The 19843-nt window shown below is 35.8% G+C and overlaps 1 protein-coding gene across 2 annotated transcripts in view; it reads left to right on the plus strand.

Annotated features, from left to right (window-relative positions):
• The window catches only part of ARHGAP26 (Rho GTPase activating protein 26), a 542258-nt gene that overhangs the window by 394341 nt on the left and 128074 nt on the right, over positions 1-19843 (plus strand). For both annotated transcript variants that reach the window (XM_074291699.1, XM_074291700.1), the window contains one exon: positions 11911-12070. In XM_074291699.1, the coding sequence (XP_074147800.1) occupies positions 11911-12070 (160 nt within the window). The remainder of the gene's footprint in view (positions 1-11910; positions 12071-19843) is intronic.

Raw genomic sequence — 19843 nt, forward strand, 5'->3', positions numbered from 1 at the left:
CAAAATAGGTATAGTTCTAGTAACAGTATTTTCAGCTGTTCCCCTTCATATTCATTCTCTCTCTCTCTCTACCTCTCCCTTTCCCTCTCCCTCTCTCTCTCTTTCTCCTCTCTCCCCTCCTCCCTCTCTCTCTCTCTCTCTCTCTCTCTCTCTCTCCTTCCTTCCTTCCTTCCTTCTTCCTTCCTTCCTTCCTTCCTTCCTTCCTTCCTTCCTTCCTTCCTTCCTTCCTTCCTTCCTTCCTTCCTTCCTTCCTTCCTTCCTTCCTTCCTTCCTTCCTTCCTTCCTTCCTTCCTTCCTTCCTTCCTTCCTTCCTTCCTTCCTTCCTTCCTTCCTTCCTTCCTTCCTTCCTTCCTTCCTTCCTTCCTTCCTTCCTTCCTTCCTTCCTTCCTTCCTTCCTTCCTTCCTTCCTTCCTTCCTTCCTTCCTTCCTTCCTTCCTTCCTTCCTTCCTTCCTTCCTTCCTTCCTTCCTTCCTTCCTTCCTTCCTTCCTTCCCTCTTTTCCATCCCTCTCTCTCCACTTACAGCTTTCTTTTTCCCTACAATAGGAGATAAGGAAAGAAGGAAGGATAATTTAGAACCCCATAGGATCTAACTCATTTGACTCTTACATATCCAAGAATCCACATTTGCATGATGGAAAGGGCACTGTACTTAGTCAGAAGCCCCAGTTTTGTATCAGCTGTGATACTTTCATGTTAGAGCACTGTGGGCAAATCACTTACTTTTGAGCTTCATTTTAATTGACTATAGAGGAATCTTTATATACTAACTGCTTCATGAGATTTTTATGAGGGAAATAAGTCTAATACTTATTTTAAATATTTAGATAACTAAGGTATCATAGAAAAATACTTAGTAGTCCCTTCACTGACTTAGCATCAGCTTGTTTTTATATTCTATTATAAATATTCCTTGTGCTGTTGTTATTCAGTTGTTGCAGTTATATCTGATTTTTCATGACCCTCTTTGGGCCTTTCTTGGCAAAGATACTGAAAGAAGTTGCTATTTCCTTCTTCAGCTCATTTTGAAGATGAAGAAGCTGTTAAAAAGGGTTAGGTGGCTTGCCAGTGTCTTCCAGCCAGTAAGCTTCTGAGGCTGGATTTGTACTCTAGAAGAGCAGTCTTCCTGACTAGAGGTCTAAGAATCTACTCTCTCCACTATGCCGTCTAGCTGCCCATCAATGTTCATGGTTACATAGAACTGAAAGTCTCCTCTGAATCCATATAGTTCATCCCCCTCCTTTTGCAGCCATGATAGCTGAGACCTAGTGAGATTAAATGATTTGCCTAAGATCTCCCAGCTGGCAAGTGGTTGAGGTAAGTATTCAATCTGTATCCTTCAACTGTAAAAACTCTTTCTACTGTACATGTGAAAATATAAGAGAAAATATAAGCTTCTTAAGGTCAGGGAATTGTTAAGGACCATGCCTAGATGAAGGGGCAGGTCACTTCTCTGAGAGCCTCCACAGCTGTGAATCATGACATCTGAAAAAGTTGCAGGGAAGCCTTTACTGACATAAGTGTTGCTTGTGGACTGGGAATGAAATAAATTGGAGGCAGAGGGAAAGGGAGAGAGGTCAGAGAACAGCAACTGCCTCTCAGTCTCCTTATATCATCATCATCATCATCATCATCCACTCACATGCTACAGGTCTGAGTTAGACCTCCAGGAACCACTGGCAGATGGGCCAGTTATTCCTGCCAGAGCAGGTTCCCGTATCACAACAGGGAACCATTGTATATTTTGGTCTTTATGTCTCAATCCCTGGTGTAGAGTCTGGCATACAGTATAGTTAATAATTGCTTTTCTAAGTGACTCACCTCACAATGCAAGGCATTATTAATTTATGAGAAAATATACTTAACCTGGATGATCTGAGGTTCCATCTCTTATAATCTGTATTCCTCTAAACCATTAGGTACCTGGATTAAGTACTATACAAAATACTTTAATGCAAGATACACAATATGTATACATAAATGTATGTGCATATATTATACATTCTTCCTTTTTGAAAAATGAAAAATGGGGTGAGATAATTGAGGCAGAGTTGTAGTCATCAGCCTTACTCTCCCTTCTACAGTCATTGTCCAGTAGCAGGACAAAAATCACAGGTACTACATATACATTTTAAAAGTTTCCAGGCTTACTAAGGGAAAGAAGACCAGCTACAGTGAGTGTTCAGATGATCATGGTTTAAAAATAGCCTATACTAATAGAGCTTTTGAAGGTTTAAAAAGCATTTGAAGGAGTTCTCATTTGTTTTTCCCAATGATCTAGCGAGGTAGATAGGGCAGAACTTATTTCCCCATATAATAAGATAAAAAGACTGAAAAGTAAGGTGAGTTGTTCAGTCATCCAGACCTTACATGGCAGAGATTAAGATTTGAATCCAGGTTTTCTTCCACCAAATAGAGTAATATTTGTATCTCATAATTTGTATTGTTGCCTGTGTCCTATGAAACTAACTGTAATGATAACTCACAATTCTGCAGTACCCAGAAATTACAAAAGTTTATTTACAATAATTATGTGAGTTCTGTAGTATGAGGAAGTTTATGTAGCCTCGGAGGTGTTAGATTCAAATCCTGGATGTATCACTCACCTCTGTGACCTCCTTGGAATATCTTAACCTTGCTCCATTCCACAGCCATTTCTGTATCTATAAAATGAACAGGTTGGACTATGTGCCTTCATAGGTCTCATTCATCTCTAAATTTATAATCCTACCACGACTTTAAAGAAAAGAAGGGAAGGAGAAAGGGATGGAGAGATATACAGAATATTTTATTACCTGCTTATACTATGCTACGTACTGAGTAATAGCACATAAACTGGCATTTCTACAAAGGTTCGCAAAACGCATATACAGGTTTTCTTCAAAACCATAATGCAGTAGTAAGCTTTAATAGCAATTACATTAAGACTGCATATATGGGGGAGAGTGTGTGTGTGGGTATTGTAAATCAGTACAAAGTTTATACACTTATACAAAATAACTAGGGAGAAAGACAGAGACACAGAGACAAACAGTTGACAGAGGGAAAAAAGAGAATTTTCTCACCACAACTCTTGAGAAGTTGACACTACTGATATTATTATCACCCCCATTTCACAGATAAGTAAATAGGGAAGTGAAGTGACTTGCCTACAGTCACAGCTTACATAAGTGTTAGAGATGAGCTTTAAACCCATGATTTCCTGATTGCAAATCCAGGAGACTTTCCATTATTCTGTATTGATTTTCAAATATGATAGAAGGAAATATTCACTATAGACTGGAATACGTCTATAAGGGGGAAAAACTTAATAGAGGAAGACTGGACTTGAAAGGATGAGAACAGGCAAAATAGTCATAATAACCCTAGTGAGTATATTGAGATCAGATTCTGGTGAGCAGATCTACTTATTAAGAGTAGTAACTGAGTACAAAGAATAAGTTTGAATAACAAGATGGGACCAGATTATGGAGAGCCTTGAAAACCATCTGCAAAATTAGCACTTCATTTGTTAAGTTTTGGGTAGAAAGATTATTGGAATTTCAGGAGAAAAACCTCTTGAGTTCTTTCATTATGGCCACTGAAGTTGATAGACTTTTTAGCTTCATATAGGAAAACACAGAACAGGAAGAGTTTGATAGACAAAGCCCAAGATAATATTATGGCTTTTGACCTTGACTTCAATCCCTGGCAATGCTCTAGAACCTGTGATTAAAGGGTTGATTTGTGAGTACTCAGAAAAGGAAGTAGTGATTACTATGAGTCAGTAAAGGTTTATCAAAAACAAGTAATTCGAAACTAACCTCATTTCCTTTTTTTTTTTTTTTTTTTTTTTTTTTGAAAGGGTACTAAAGTGGCAGATAAGGTAAATTCTGTATATAGTATATTTAGGTTTCAGGAATTCAGTACAATTTAATAAATATTTGTTATGGGTATTCTATATACAAGGAGTGATGCTAGTTGAGGGGATAGGAAGACCCATGCCAAAAAAGTTCATGTCTTCTATAGCTCCCTCTTTTGGAGGAATATCTCTTCAACATGTATAAAACAAAGAAAAGTGAGAAGAAAGGATGGAGGAGGCAGAATCAGGAAGGAGGACATAGGAAAAGCTTCATGGGAGCAGGGAGCCCTGAGCCCTTTGTTCTTGAAGGACAACAACAATTCAGAGATACACAGAGAGCACAGTGGGTAACAAAGTATACAAATGAATGGTGATAGTGGTTGTTTCTGGAAGAGGACCCTGTCTTCAGGAAGGTGATGCCATGACATGTGAGTAGTTTAGATTTGATTGAGGCTATGCAAGATCACTGACTCACTTTTTCCTCCAGAGCCATCTTAGTGCAGTGGAATGGCTCTGCAATGTAATAGAAGATCTTGAACTTTTTAACCTAAGTAAAGTCTTTAATAGGTTTCAGTTTGATTGAGGCAACAGCCCATTCAGTGATTTAAGGATAGGTAAGAAAGAAATGAGGTTAAGAATGGGTTTTTTTAGCCTAGTCAAAAAAAAAAAAAAAAAAGAAAGTAATCTGTTTGGGAGAGGGGGACCCTTAAGGTTTATGACCTACACAGAGACAATTGCTATTTACATTTATTTCAATCTGAGGCACATCTAGACCAAAACTTATTGGGCTTGGCCTGAGACCTTGTCTAGAGGTGAGCAATGGAAGTGTCAGGTTTTCATAACAGCTAGTAATTCAGTCTGGAACAGAGAGTTAATAAAGGGAAATATTTATGAAATCCTGATAGAAAGGTAAGTGGGAGCCAAATTAGGGAGAAACTTTTCAGCGCCAGCCAGAGGAGCTCATATTTTGTTGTTTAGTCATTTCCAGTTGTGTCTGACCATTTAGGGTTTTCTTAGCAAAGATAGTCCGTTTAACATTTCTTTCTCCAGCTCATTTTACAGATGAGGAAACTGAGACAAATAAAGCCCAAACATAGACCTAGTAAATTTGGCCTGGGACCTTGCCTGGAGGTGAAGAATCAAATTTGTAAGGTAACTTTCCTAGGATCACACAACTAATAATAATAATTGTCTGAGACTAAATTTTGATCTTTGTGATTTCAGGCCCGGTGCTCTATCCATTGTACCATTTTGCTGCTCCTAGCTCAAATATAGTATATGGGAAATGAGGAATCACTGAAAGTTTTTATGCAAGGATATTTTTCCCCTGTCAGACCACATATTTTAGAAAGAACAAGGACAATTCAATCTGTGTCTGGAGGAAGTTAATCTGGTAAGGGGACTTTCGAGGGTGCCATCTAAGAAGCAGATGAAAGTACTTTGTAGAGGAGGAGGAGGAGGAGGAGGAGGAGGAGGTGGATGGTTGGGTGGGTAGGTAGGTAGAGGTCTGTGAAGAAACATAGCACAGCTTTCTTCAGGTATTTGAAGGGCTATAAACAAAGGCTAGGTGGCATTTAAAAATGTCAAGATGATATACCTGTTTAGGGAGGGACTGGACTTAAGTGGTCTCTGAAGTTCTTTCTCACTCTAGAGATTATGTGATTGACAGACTTTAGAAGTCTAAATATCTTTTATTTCATCTCAAAGCTTCTCATCTTTAACTGCTTCTCAGTTAAAAGAGAAGGCTGAAATGAGTACTCTAGCCCACAAAAATAATGGCTTGTAATAACCAATATATGAGACAATATTTATCAATGTTTGCAAAATCATATATCTACCCATTTGGAGTACCTCATCACTCACACAAGTAAAATAATGTCATATGTATATCATGTCTTTTAGGGTAGCTAGGGTTCTGCATTGCATAGAGTACTGGGCCTGAAGTCAGGAAGACCTGAATTCAAATCTTACCTCAGACACTTACTAGCTATGTGATCCTGTGCAAGTCACTTAAATATATTTGCCTCAGTTTCCTCACTTGTACAGAGATCTGGAGAAGCAAATGGAAAACTATTCCAGGCTTACAAAGAGAACATGATTGAAACAACTTAACAAAGTCCTCCACCTGTGCCTGAAGTATGGAAATACTTACTCACTTTTCTGGGATCAAGACCAGTCAGCCATCTCAGCACTCAGTGTTCTGCTTCATTTCAATGTTATTTCATTTACATTATTTTAATTGTTGTCTTCTTGCTTATCTTGTTTTGCATCACTTTACATGTCTTCAATAGTTCTCTTGAATTAATATTCCATTATATCAATATGCCACAATTTGCTTGGCTATTCTTGAATTGATAGCACCTATTTGGGCCTTTGATTCTTAGTTATCACAAAAAATGCTTCTGTGGGACATATTTAATAATGCCAGAATATCTTTTTTCTTCTAATAGTTTTTCTACAATTTGTTATACTAATTCAACCTCACTTTAAAAGAAATATTAGACTTACAAAATAAACCATCAAGGTCCTTACATTTTTCACCAGATTTGTTTGCCACTTTCTCCTCCTCCTTGGACATGACTGTAATGGCTGGACAACAACAACAAAAAAAAAAAACAAAAAAAAAAAACCTTTTAATTTTGAGTATCATGCTATGGAATTGATAGAATTTGTTTAGCTGCTTTCTTATTGTAAGCTATATTTAAAATTTTCTTGGGGAGGAGGAATAATCTATTTTGCTTGTTAATATTTCACATTTGATGGTATCTGACAAAAATACATTCTTTTTTTTGGTTTGGCTAGACATTTCCCCATCTGCCAGTACACCTTAAAATATTCCTTTTCATTGCTCCTGAAAGAAATATTGGGTTTGCTTTTGAGACTCTTGCCTCCTTCATAAGAGTGGTCTAGAATTTGCTCTTTCCAGTCATTATGCATCCATTGGCAGTACCACTTGAACATCCAAAAGAAAACTTCCAGGGAAAATTGTGTTACGTGAGATGGAGTTGCTTTTTGGACTCAAGGAAAACTTTTAAGGACCATTTGGACATAGTAGCTAAGTGGCTGACGGGCTACCCCAACTGAAGGATAAAGATAGGAGTTTAAATATATGTAAACAGCCGCAATTTTAATGAGGACCACATCTGAGATTTGATCTGATTCCAAATACAGCATGATTTCCACTGTAACACCTCACTTCCAATTCTTCTCTATTTCTCTAGGTACACATAAGGTCATCTATACAGGAGGTATCTATACATAGTGCATAGAGAAGTACACAGTTAGAACATTTGTCATTTTAGTAATGTCTGGCTCTTTATGACCTCATTTTTTATGGGATTTTCTTGGCAAAGCTACTGGAGTGGTTTGACATTTCCTTCTCTGGGGTTCCCATTTTACAAGTGAGAAAACTGAGGCAGAAGTTAAGTCACTTGCCTAGGGTCAGACAGCCAATGAATTATCTATATGAGGCAGATTTAAACTCAGATGTTCTCTTCATTACTCACCTGGTTATGTGACCTGACATATCCTTTAAACTTTCTCACCCTCAATTTCATCACTGTCTCTCTGAACCTCGGTTTCCTCATCTGTATAATGACATAGTTGGATCTGATATAGTCTAAGAGCCCTCCAGCTTTAAGGATAATGTTGTGGGAATATAATGCATACATACATAAAATGCTTTGTCAAAAATTAAAGTGCTGTGTTAAATAGTAAGAATTGTTATATTATCCTTCTCATTATTGTTGTAATAGACACATTCACAATATTCATTTTTTTCCAAGAATGCATCTGGAAAAAGTCAAACCCTTTTGGAAACTCTGGAGTTTACCACCTCCCCCCCCCATATAATTTACATTTAATTTATAAGTAATAATTACTCTGATTTGGAGGCATCGATGTCCAAAGGCATTTGGAGTAAAGCTATAGTAACTTCAAATATAAATAGGTTTGAGAAAAACTCACATAATTCGTTGCACTTTTAATGATTGATTTATTTAATTAAGACTTGGTACCGTAAAACAAACAAACAAAAAACCACATTGATTTATATCTCAGGAAATTTGTGGAGGGGGAAAAAAGATTTATTCCCTTTGTTACATTGTCATTTGGCACCTCAATGTAATAAATTGTTCTGTTACTTCATTATTATTACCATACAATTCTATATAGTTATGTAAATTATTCCAGACTAGATTATTAATGGGTTCAGATTTTAACATACTCTATAAATTAAAATCACAAGCCTCAGTGCTATGACGGCTTTGGCTATACAGAATGCACTGGAGACTGCAAACAGGCTTCTGGATCCAGTCATTAGCAAAGTGTATAAAAGACAGAAAGACTGCATTCTGGACTGGTAATGGAACAACTGCTTCAGGGCTTCCTAATTCAGATCCTATGTCATGCTGAGTCTTGACTTAGTGCCTTCATACAAAAGGCTGCTGGTCCAAGTGTGTGCCAGGCCAGGATGCCTGTGATTCACTTCTTTAATATTCCATCTTTCCCATATGTTCTTTATGTCATTTTAAAAAAAGAATCATTATGGCTGGCTTCTTTGCAGTGTACATTGAAACTTGTTACAAAGTCCTGTTTTCAGACTCTGGAAGAATCCACTGGAATCTGGTGTCTTTAAGATGAAATAGGTAATTGTATTTCTGTAATTAAAGGGTCCATTTCCAATGCTGTTGTTAGGGCATAGTCTCTGTTTTGTATATTCCAAACCAATTTAGATATAATTAATGAGAAAATAACATCATATACTGAAGGCACATTGGCATCCCTCTTGGAATTTTAAGGAAATCAATGGAGATGGAATTGGTTTGAACACGCAGAGATTATGGGCTTCAAACAGAAGATTTGTGGACAACTTAGAGATGGTCACAGGTTGAAGTGACTTAGTCACCTGTTGTTGGGCCCCAAATTTGGAATTTAATGATTATAATGATCATCTCTAATCCATCTCCCAATATGTAGTTTGGATAGAAATTCCAAATTTCTGCTCCCTTCTGTAGAAGAATTACTCTTTAAATGTGGTATGATATTCTAGAGTTTTCTAAATGCTAATGAGGGCCTCTACATGCAAAGCTAGAAACTGGATTCAAGTCATCTAGTTTAAACCCTCAGGTATTTAAAAAGCCTTTCTTATAGTATTTCTTTCAAGTAGTCATCCAGTATCCAGGTGATAAAGGTATTCAATACCTCTCAATGCAGTCTCCTTTCTTTTGGACAATTCTGAATGTTAGAAAGCCTCTATTGCCCCTAACTCTGTCCTTCTTATTGCTTTTTATATTAGAAAAATATATAAATTATAAACCTTCACTTTAAGGTACTGTGTCTGGAAGATGTACAGGGAAATGGCTGCCCTTCTTGTCATTCAGGGACATTCTTATATGGACTCTGTCCCAGTGAGTATAGTCAGGACATTGTTGACAATGTAAACATTGCTTGGAATCAAAAGGCACTTTCTCTCCCTTGGGGAAGGAGAAAGTGGTCTCTAGCAAATGAAGGTATTGCCTGAAGAAAATTTGTCAGAGTGAACATTTATATGATGATTAGATCTGGTTCATATTTTCTTTTGATATAGACCTAGAATTTTAAAAGCCAGTGTTTTATTCAGAAGTCCTTCCTCCTTTCCTCCTTCCCTTGCTCCCTTGACAAAAATAGGAATTATAGAAGAAAACAATCTCATACATTTATAATTCTAGGAACAAAGGATATCTTAACTAAATGACCAAGGAATTACATTTATGGAAGGGCTTCTGTTGGCTAGTTTTACCTTTGACTTCAAATTAAATTAGTCATAAATATTCTTTTTTCCCCCTGAGGCAGTTGGGATTAAGTGACTTGCCCAGGGTCACACAGCTAGGAAGTATTAAGTGTCTGAGGCCAGAGTTGAACTCAGGTCCTCCTGACTTCAGGGCTGGTGCTCTGTCCGTTGCATTTCCTAGCTGCCCCATATGTATCATTCTTTTAACAGAATAAGTACCTTGAGGCAATTCATATCATTTTCCTAACTCCCATCTTCAATGATTTTCATCATTACATCAGCTTTCCTTATTGGCTGGCTGTTTTTGTATTCAGTATTAAATATCTGGGTGGTGATGGTGCTGTTGAATTACACCTATAATTTTTCAGTTATGTAAATGCAGGTGAACATCTAGTCTGCAAATTAGCCCAGAAATTAAGTGATACTTGTCCAAAGTCACACAGCCAGAACATCCAAAGTGGGACCTTGAGTCTAGAGCCAACTAACTATTTGGATTAGACAGTCCTTCTTAACACCAGTGCTATTAATTAAATATATTTTTGTATTTTGTGATTACATTTTGTGTACTACTTGTCTTTAAGTAAATTAATTTATAGACATGAAACAGGAACTTTATTTATTTTTTTTTTTAGTGGAAGGACTTTATAAGACTTTTGAGTTGCCCCCCACATCTCCTTCAAAATTATTCCTTCTCATTCACTTCTCTTGTTATATGGTCGTAGTTATTGTGTTCTCTCTTCTTTTCAATCTTTATTTTGTATTCTGCATTATTTAATTGTAATATTCCATTACATTAATGCATTACACTTTATTTAAGTGTTTTCATATTGCTGGACAGAACTTGACTCTAAACTTTAGTATTTTTAGATAATACTGATGTGAAAAAAATCTTTAAACCATGTCTCTTTGTTCATTCTCAACAATATACTTATTGAGTCAAAGAGAAAAACAGCAGAGGGATACAGTAGATAGTGAGTTGGACTTCAATTCATGAACCTGAGTAAAGATTTTGTTTCTGATATTTACTAGCTATATAAACATATGGGCAAATCACTTAATATCTCTCATCTATAAAGGATTATCTGTATAATGAAATAAATCATACCTCTGGTATTTTCCTCATGGGATTATTGAAAGGTCCAAATGAGATAAGATATGTATGGTGCTTTTGCAAACTTTAAAGGATTATATACATGACATTTATTGCTAATTATTCTAACTTCTACAGGCTACTGCCAAGTTGCTAACCAAAAAATATTCTGTAAGTTTGTAATTCCAAAAAGAGTTTCTTCATAATCCTGACAGCAGTGAATTTTAATTACATTTGCCAGTTTGGTGGTTATGAGATGATATCTCAGAGTTTCATTTAGTTTCTATAATTTATGCTTTTGTGGTATAAGAGTAAGCATTTTTTTCCGTGCATGTGTGTGCGTATGTATTTAATGGTCTGTCTGTATTTTTTGATTATCCATTGACAGAGAGAGGTATTTGAATATTCATATATGTCATGCCAGTTAGTAAACTGTTATGATTTATAACCATATGGTTTATTTTGGCCCAAGTTTGGGATGAAGTTCAATGCTTTGGGCATATCCACTTTTGTTCATTGAAAATGGGCATATTTATCTATAGTTTCCTTTTTCTGATACTTCAGAATATCAGTGTCATTGACTGATGATAGGAGAGTAAAAACTTCACAAAAGATGGATCTACTATTGTACATCTTTATTGCAATTTATGCACCTCTGTGTTTCATATAATGAATGTCATATGTACAAAATGATGGAGCTTATTATTGTGGGAAAACACATAGTTTATTTTCTAACTTATTTTTAGGTTTCTCATCCTTCCCATTATGAAAAACTGTGTTTTATTTTGTACTTAAGTTTGCAAACTTATCCCATCTGTGGAATGTGTTGGAGGATAAAGAGGTGTTTGGCTATTGTCAAGAGTATTTCACTGTATCAGAAACAACATAAACTTTTGAGGTTGCTTTCTCTCCCAGACAACAGGTAAAGCTTCCAGGTTGGAATCTTCTTTAGACCATTGAAAAATGGCAGGATGGACATTTGTGTTTTTCTCTTTAGAATGACTACTCACACCTGTCCTTTTTCTGCCAGCCTTTGACCCTCTGGACCTGAGCACCCAACAGGGCAGTGAGTTTCTTCATGGTGACTCTCTGGTGTCCTGAGACAAACTCATATCAAATAAGAAGGGGGAAGAAGCCTGGGATAAAGAAAGGAATTTTCCATTCTTCATGGTATTTCTATCTTATCTTCTCTCTTTTTTTTTCCCTCCCAGTGTAGCTAATAACCACAAGCAAAATTTGATGACTGTGGCAAACCTGGGTGTGGTTTTTGGACCCACGCTGCTAAGACCGCAAGAAGAAACAGTGGCGGCCATCATGGATATCAAGTTCCAGAATATTGTGATTGAGATATTAATAGAAAATCATGAAAAGGTAATGGTTGTTTTTGATCCCTTAGAGTTTCAGTAAAGAATTTGTCTAATGAAGTGATTTTTGAATGAATAAATGGAGGAATGGGGAGAGGAAGCAGTTAAGTGATTACTTTAATGCAAAGTTCTTTGCTAAGCTAAGGGCTAGGAAAATAAATAGAAAAATAAGAAAGTCTTTGCTCCCAAGGGAGACATATAAATCCAATGGAATAGTTCCATGGTCCTTAAGAATATAGCAACAAAGCAGATAGTGTTCTAAATATTATGTTTAGTGTTAAGCAGACAGCATTGTAAGGATAAAAGTATTAACTTGCTTGATGAAGGGAGCATTGGACTTAGAGTTAAATGATTTGAATTCAAATCTTGGATCTGCTGGTTATTACATACATGATTTGAACATATATTTTGACTTCATTTGACCTTACTTTCTTCAGCAGAAAAGTGAGAGCCTGGGTAGGGCTCTGTTACTTAATTAGTTCTATGCCATCTCTAAAGACTTATTTCATCATCTATAAAATGAAAAGGTAGGACTCTTTGTTTTAGTTTTTTTTTTTGTTTGTTTGTTTCACTAGAATTTATGAAAAGGCCTGCTAAATGCAAGGCTCTGTGCTAAGATCACTAAGAGGGGAACAGGCAATTATATAGCAGTTAATGTATACTGGACATTGTGCTAAACATCTTACAGATAACATAATTGATTTTAACCACCACCTTGGTGGTAGATCCTATTGTAATCTTCATTTTACAGATTAGGAACCTAAGTCAGGGAGAAGTTGATTTACTTGTCCAAGATAATTATCTGCGACCTGATTTGAACTCAGGTAATTTTTTTTTTAACTTTCCCAATATCTATATGTTTATTTTTTCTTTAATTTTTAATTGATTAATTAATTTACAAAGCATATGCATGGATAATTTTTCCAACATTGACCCTTGCAAAACTTTCTGTTCCAAATTTTCCACCCCTTCCCCCCATCTCCTCCCCTAGCTGGCAGGTAGTTCAATACATGTTCAATATGTTAAAATACATGTTAAGTCCAATATATGTATGCATATTTATATAGTTATCTTGCTGCACAAGAAAAATCAGATCAAGAAGGAAGGAAAAGTAAAACTGAGAAAGAAAACAAAATGCAAGTAAGTAATAACAGAGAGAATGAGAATGCTGTATTATGTTCCACACTATTCCCATGGTTCTCTCTCTGGGTGTAGATGGCTCTCTTCATCATTGCAAAATTGGAACTGTTTTGAATAGCCTCATTGTTGAAGAGAGCCACGTCCATCATAATTGATCATTGTATACTCTTGTTGTTGCCGTGTATAATGATCCGGTTCTTTTCATTTCACTTAGCATCAGTTCATATAAGTCTCTCCAGGCCTCTCTGAAATCATCCTGCTGGTTGTTTCTTCCAGAAAAATAATATTACATAACATTCATATACTATATTTATTCAGCCATTCTCCAGCTGATGGGCAGCCACTCAGTTTCCAGTTTCTGGCCACTACAAAGAGGGACTGCCACAAACAGTTTTGCACATGTGGGTCCCTTTCACTCCTTTAAGATCTCTTTGGGATGTAATCCCAGTAGAAACATTACTGGATCAAAGGGTATGCACAGTTTGATAACTTTTTGAGCATATGACCTCAGGTCTTTTTGATTGTCAAGTCCAGTGCTCCATCTATTGCCCCATCTAGCTGCTTCTAACTTTAAACTCTAAAATCTATGTGCTATGCACCCTGGTACTATACATCTTATATCTAGGATCTTAATAATAAAAATGCAGTTTTTCGCAGATCCAAAATCATGCCTCAAATAGTGAAGTAGAGAGATTACTGCTGCCCATGAAATTTGTATTGGTTCAAAAGGCAAGAGCTACAAAATTGTTGAGGAAAAATATCCACATGGAACAGCTTTAGTCAAAAGTCGATTGTGTGGATGAAGTTATTTATATAAAGAAAAATGATTCTTGCTCCTTTTGTGCTCGAATTTTGTCCTTCAACTCCCATGTGCAGTTAAGAGGTGGAGTAGAGTCAGGAAGACCTGAATTCCTATCTTGTCTTGGACACTTACTAGTTATATGACCCTAGGCAGGGCACCTAACTTCAGTCTGCCTCAGTTTTTTTTTTTTTTTTTTTTTTTTTAATATCTATAAATGGTGATCACAATAGCACCTACCTCATTGGGGTTAGTATAAGCATAAAATGAATTGATATTGGTAAAGCATTTAGTACAGTGCCTAATTTATATTAAATACTTAATAAATGCTTGTTGACTGACACATAAAGGAAATGTCATAAAATTGACTACTGTTAAAATTGACATTGATAAGGATGATTTTGCTGATTCAGTTCATCTTCACAACTCTTTATCACCTGTACTTAATTAAGGACCCTGAGAATTAATTGGGAAAAAATGCAAAGGGATATTGGTGTAGCAGTACCAAACCTAAAACTCTATTATGAAGCAGTAGTTATCAAAACTGTCTGAATACTATCTTAAAAATAGAGTGGTGGATTAGTGAAATAGGTTAGGTATATAAGATAAAATAAACAATACTTTTAGTAATCTCCTATTTGATAAACCCAAAGATTCCAGTTTTTGGGATAAGAGCTTAGTATTTTTGTCTGTTTGACAAAAGTTGCTGGGAACACTAGAAAATAGTATATCAAACTCAGCACAGACCTACATCTCACATCCTATGCCAATGTAAGATCAAAATGAATACATGATTTTGGCATAAAGGATGATACTATAAACAGATTCGGGAGGAAGAGATAGCTTGTCTATCATAACTTTGGAGAAGGGAGGAATTTATGAGAAACTAGAAATAGAGAACAATGTAAAATGCAAAATGGATAATTTTGATTACATTAAATTAAAAAGGTTTTGCAAAACAAAACCAATGCAGCTAATATTAGAAGGGAAGCAGAAAGCTCCTTTCATTGGCTCCATTGGTTTTTACAATTTTTACAGCCAGTGTAAAATAAAGGGCTTATTTCTAAAATACATATAGAACTGACTGAAATGGTAATACATAAACAAAAAAATCAGAAAGACCCTGCACTTAAGAAACTCTCATTCTAATATTTCTGAAATAGAGATTTGACCATATCATTCCTCATATACTAACACTAAAAACAACTTCAGGGGCTTCCTATGGCTTCTTCCTTTTCCTGAACTTTAAAAAAACCCTCCACAATCTGATTCTTATTTGCTTTTCCAGTCCTGTTTCATATTATTTCAGTTTAATTGGCCCAAAAGTGAGTTTCCATCTTGTGCCTCCATTCTTATGTATTTCTTATCCTCTTTCCTATTCTCACCTCTTCTTCACAGAATTCCAAAGTTTCTTCCAAGAATAGGTAGGTAGATGTCTTCCTTCTACCTCCCTTCTTTCTTCCCATTTTCATTATTACCACATTGTCTACTTCAAAACATGAAAAAATTTGCTTAAACATACTTTTTTTTTTCTTGTATACATGCTACATTCCATTTTCAAAAATAAGATACTTCAGGGCCCTGATTCTGGAATGAAGGAGGACTTCATTTTCCTTCTCTGATAAGGGTTATCTGTATGACCTTGGGCAAATTATTAATGTCCTTGGGTCTTAATTTCCTCCTCTGTCTTAATCTGACACAATGATACATTTTTCTTTTCTTTTCACACAAGAACTAGTGTTTCATAATTTCTTTTATTATGCTCTTGTCTCAGCCTGAAAACTCAGAATTTTTGTCACACAAAGGAATATGCAATATTTGGCTCCTCTCTTGTGGCTTCTGCCATTCATGTCAGATTACAACTTTTTAACTAGACAGAATCTCTATCAAGTCCATAGTCTTTAGAGATGCCCTCAGACATTCTAATATCTGGATTAAGAAGAATTTATTCAGTACTGACTGTATAGTAAGCATACAATAGTAAGTTCTAAAATTACTTTGGAGAAATAATTAAGTAGTGTAATGGACTCTATTTCTACCTCTTGTTAGCCACACTCTCCTTGAGCTGTTCTACCTCAGTTTCCCTGCACTAGTTTCCCTTATTGTCCTGACTGAGTTTCCTTGAATTGTTCTATCTCAGTTTCCTTAACTGTTCTGCCTCAGTCCCCTTAGTTGTAAAACCCCCCTGGTTCATTAAGACTGAGGACCATTTGCTCTAAGGTTATAAATTGTCAATGGGAGATGAGGAGCAGATCAGACTTCCTGGCTCCTTGCTCCCTCTGCCTTCAATGAATTTGTAACACTGTCCCTCTAAAAAGAAATAAAATCATCCCAGATACTTCAATTGACATCCTGACTCTGGCTTTTATTACTCTCCCCATCCTGATAGAACCAAACGGGTTCTGTAAGAACTTTTCCCGCTCTTCTTTTCTTTGTTTGAAAGCTATAAAAGGGTTTGTCATTCCCCCATTCATCACTGGATACTTTGAGACAAGAGTCCTGTACAGTCAGTTAAACTTTCCAATTAATAAAATATTAAAAACTCTCTAATCTCTATCTTGCCTCAGTTTCTCCGGCATTACATCTCTGTCTCTGTCTGTCTGTCTCTCTATATAGGTATATGTGAGTGAGTGTGTGTGTGTGTACAGACATACACACATGCTAAATGACCCTGGAGAAATAATCAAGTAAAGTATGATAGGCTATATATGTATATATCTTACGCTAGCTAACTAATCTTGAACAAGTCACATAGTAATTGTATGTTGCTGTTTTCTGCCTCAGTTTTCTTATGTGTAAAAAGGAGGTGATAATGATAGTCTAAATCCTGGGGTTATTGTAATAATAATTATAAAATCCTGCCTGGCATATAGTAAGCATTACATAAATAATAGGTATTATGTCTTCACATCTGAAATTGTTTGTTCCTTCATTTGTTGTTTGTATTTTGTTTTCAAAGGGGACCAAGACTTCTAGAAAGTCATTTAGGTAAATTGTATTTAAGTGAGGGAGGGCTATACAAAGTTACCAGCCTCCATTCTCCTTTGAAACTGTCATCTGGAATAGGACTAAAAGGCAATCTCCCCCTCCTCATTCCTTTTCTCCTAAGCATTTCCTGTGCTAATTGAGGCTGAGTGCCAGTTTTCTTGGATTCAAATCATTATCGGTGACTTATGCACACTAACTCAATAGGTATTTGTATAGTAATATCCACATTTAAAACATGGAATTTGGAAGGACTTAGTTGACCATGAGTATTTATCTATATTTCTTATATTATACATTATGAGAAATATAGATTGTTTTGAATTTTTCAAATACTTGCTCTGTTCAAAGAACAGTTCTGGGCATAGTGGATAGAGTTGAAAAATTACTTTCAAGAAGATTATTCTATAATAGGGAATACTTGAGTATAATTATTTAAGCATGATAAAAAGTAGGGTGTGTTAGGGGAAAATCAAGAATCTAGACAAAATACTATAGAATCTTTGACTGAAAAAAATATTTATAGTGTTTATATATTAGTGATGACTTTTTACAAGTGGTACCTGAGCTGAGCTTTGGAGACATTTCAGGAAGTAGAGTTAAGAAAGGAGTACAAAGATGAAAGTCAGCCTTAAAACTTAAAGGATGAGGTCCTTGGGACTTTGTAAGCAGATCCCTAACAGAATAAGAAAAACCTCATAGAATTAGAAACTTTCTGAGGAGGAAGGAACTGTAGAGGTCCTACCAGCCTGACTATTTTACAGATGAAGAAACCAAGACTTAGAAATTCAGTAACCATTTACAAATCAAGGACAAAGATATTGAGATTATACAGACCAAACAATAGAGTACTCTTCTACCAAGAAGCTTACATTCTACTTGGGACATAGAATATTAGTAAATACCAAGTAATATAAAGTCATATTAAGAAGCTATTGTATGTCAGCACTGATACTGGTCCCAAAATCACACTTCTTTCAAATAGAGGAGCAGGTTCTTCTGTCTTCAGAGACTACTATTCTTTTCATTGGGCCACCAGGAAATGCTATAGTTTGTTGAACATTCCAAAGGGTCTCTCCTTATCCCTGACTTGTGCTAAGTTCATATTGGGTGTTTATCACATTCTTTCTAATTGTTTGAGGCTTTCTTTTATTTTCTTTGTTATTTTTTCTTCTTCTAACAGCACATATTTCAATCTTTTTTTTTTTTTTTTCCTTTTGGAAAGATTTAATGACCCTGGTTTAGCTATAAAAATTATTGGTTGAACTGTCTGGTTTAGCTATAGTATGTGTGGACTCTTCTATAATAGTCTAAAATCTTAAAGCTAGCTTCTCTCCCCATCCCCAACAGTATTTTTTCAACAAAGGAATAAACATTGGTTCTCCTTTTATGTCCAGATATTTTTGTTGTTAAATAAAAGATCCTACCTTTGCATCACTACCATGTTCTAACCCCAGGTATTTAATTCTTTAGTCTCCTAGATGTAGTTTTGTTTAGCAAGGATTAACACTAGACAAATAGACCCTAGAACTTAAAAATTAAGATCATTCAGTTTCAGGAATATCTGCACATAGCTGCAGACAGCGCTTGAAGACCATATACAAAATTCTCTGCTGAAACTTTTTCACAGTGAACCCACACATATTTCCTTTCATTGAAGCCTTTACAAATTCTGTGTGTATAAACCAACATTCGGTCAAGCTAACCAAGACCATGAACCACATACCACACATGGCATGGCAGCATGAGAAGCGCCTTCATTTACCTATACAGAGAGACTCAGGAAATATCAGTATTAGGATTGTACAGGGTACAGGGAGGCAAAAGAAAAAGTTGTTACTGGAAATCCATTACATGTATTCTTAAAATTGAGGGCTTTTTTTCTTGCTGTAGCAGGTTAATATTTTTACATTTACCCCATTCACTTTTCTGTGGTGAAGTGGTACAGTGGTTAGAGCACTAGATCTGGAATCAAGGAGACCTAAATTTAAATCCAAATTCAGACACTTTCTGGATTGGGTAAATCACTTACCCTGTCTGCCTCAGTTTCCTCAAATATAAAATGGAGATAAACAATAGCACCTACCTCCTAGGGTTGTTGTGAGGATTAAATGAGGTAATATTCGTAAAATGTTTAGCACATTCCCTGGGACATAAAAGGTATTTAATAAATGCTTATTTTCTTCCTTCTTGTGGCCTCTTTAGACCTTTGCTATAACAAAGGAAACAGAGAGCCCTTGTGATACCAGCATTTAGCATAATACCTTGATCATTATAAGTGCTTAAGTATTTGCTGAATTAAACAAAACAAGAGAGTTAATTATAATAGCAGATTTACCTGGTGTTTTAATCTTTACGGAGCACTTTATAGGCAGTATCTCTTTTGGTACTCACTGCAACCTTATATTAATTTTGCTCCATTTTAGAGAAGAGGAAACTGAGGTAAAAAGAGTTGACATGCCTTAGATTATTAGTTCCTTGGAGATTATAGCTGCCTGGGTTTAGAATATCCTTCATAGTGCAGTACTAGGGGGGAAAAAAAAAACTACTTGATTGCTTACAGACTGATCTTCTGTTATTCCAAGTTTTAGCTAATACTGAAGAGTTGATTTTCTTACTATTTTTCTTAGGTCTGCAGGTATACAAATAAATTACCATATGTTGCAAATGTATATATTAGGTATTTTATGTCAGCAAAGTGACATATTTATTCAAATGGGCCTTTAGGTAACGTTCTCATACATATATACACAGGATTTTATCTCATTTATTCATCAGCAGCAGTTTAACCAGTAATTTTTTTAAAGATTTTTTTAAAAAGGGTGAGCATGTACTATCTTGTGATCAGTATTCTCT

Source organism: Sminthopsis crassicaudata, chromosome 2 (genome assembly GCF_048593235.1).
Source record: "Sminthopsis crassicaudata isolate SCR6 chromosome 2, ASM4859323v1, whole genome shotgun sequence".
Taxonomy (NCBI): domain Eukaryota; kingdom Metazoa; phylum Chordata; class Mammalia; order Dasyuromorphia; family Dasyuridae; genus Sminthopsis; species Sminthopsis crassicaudata.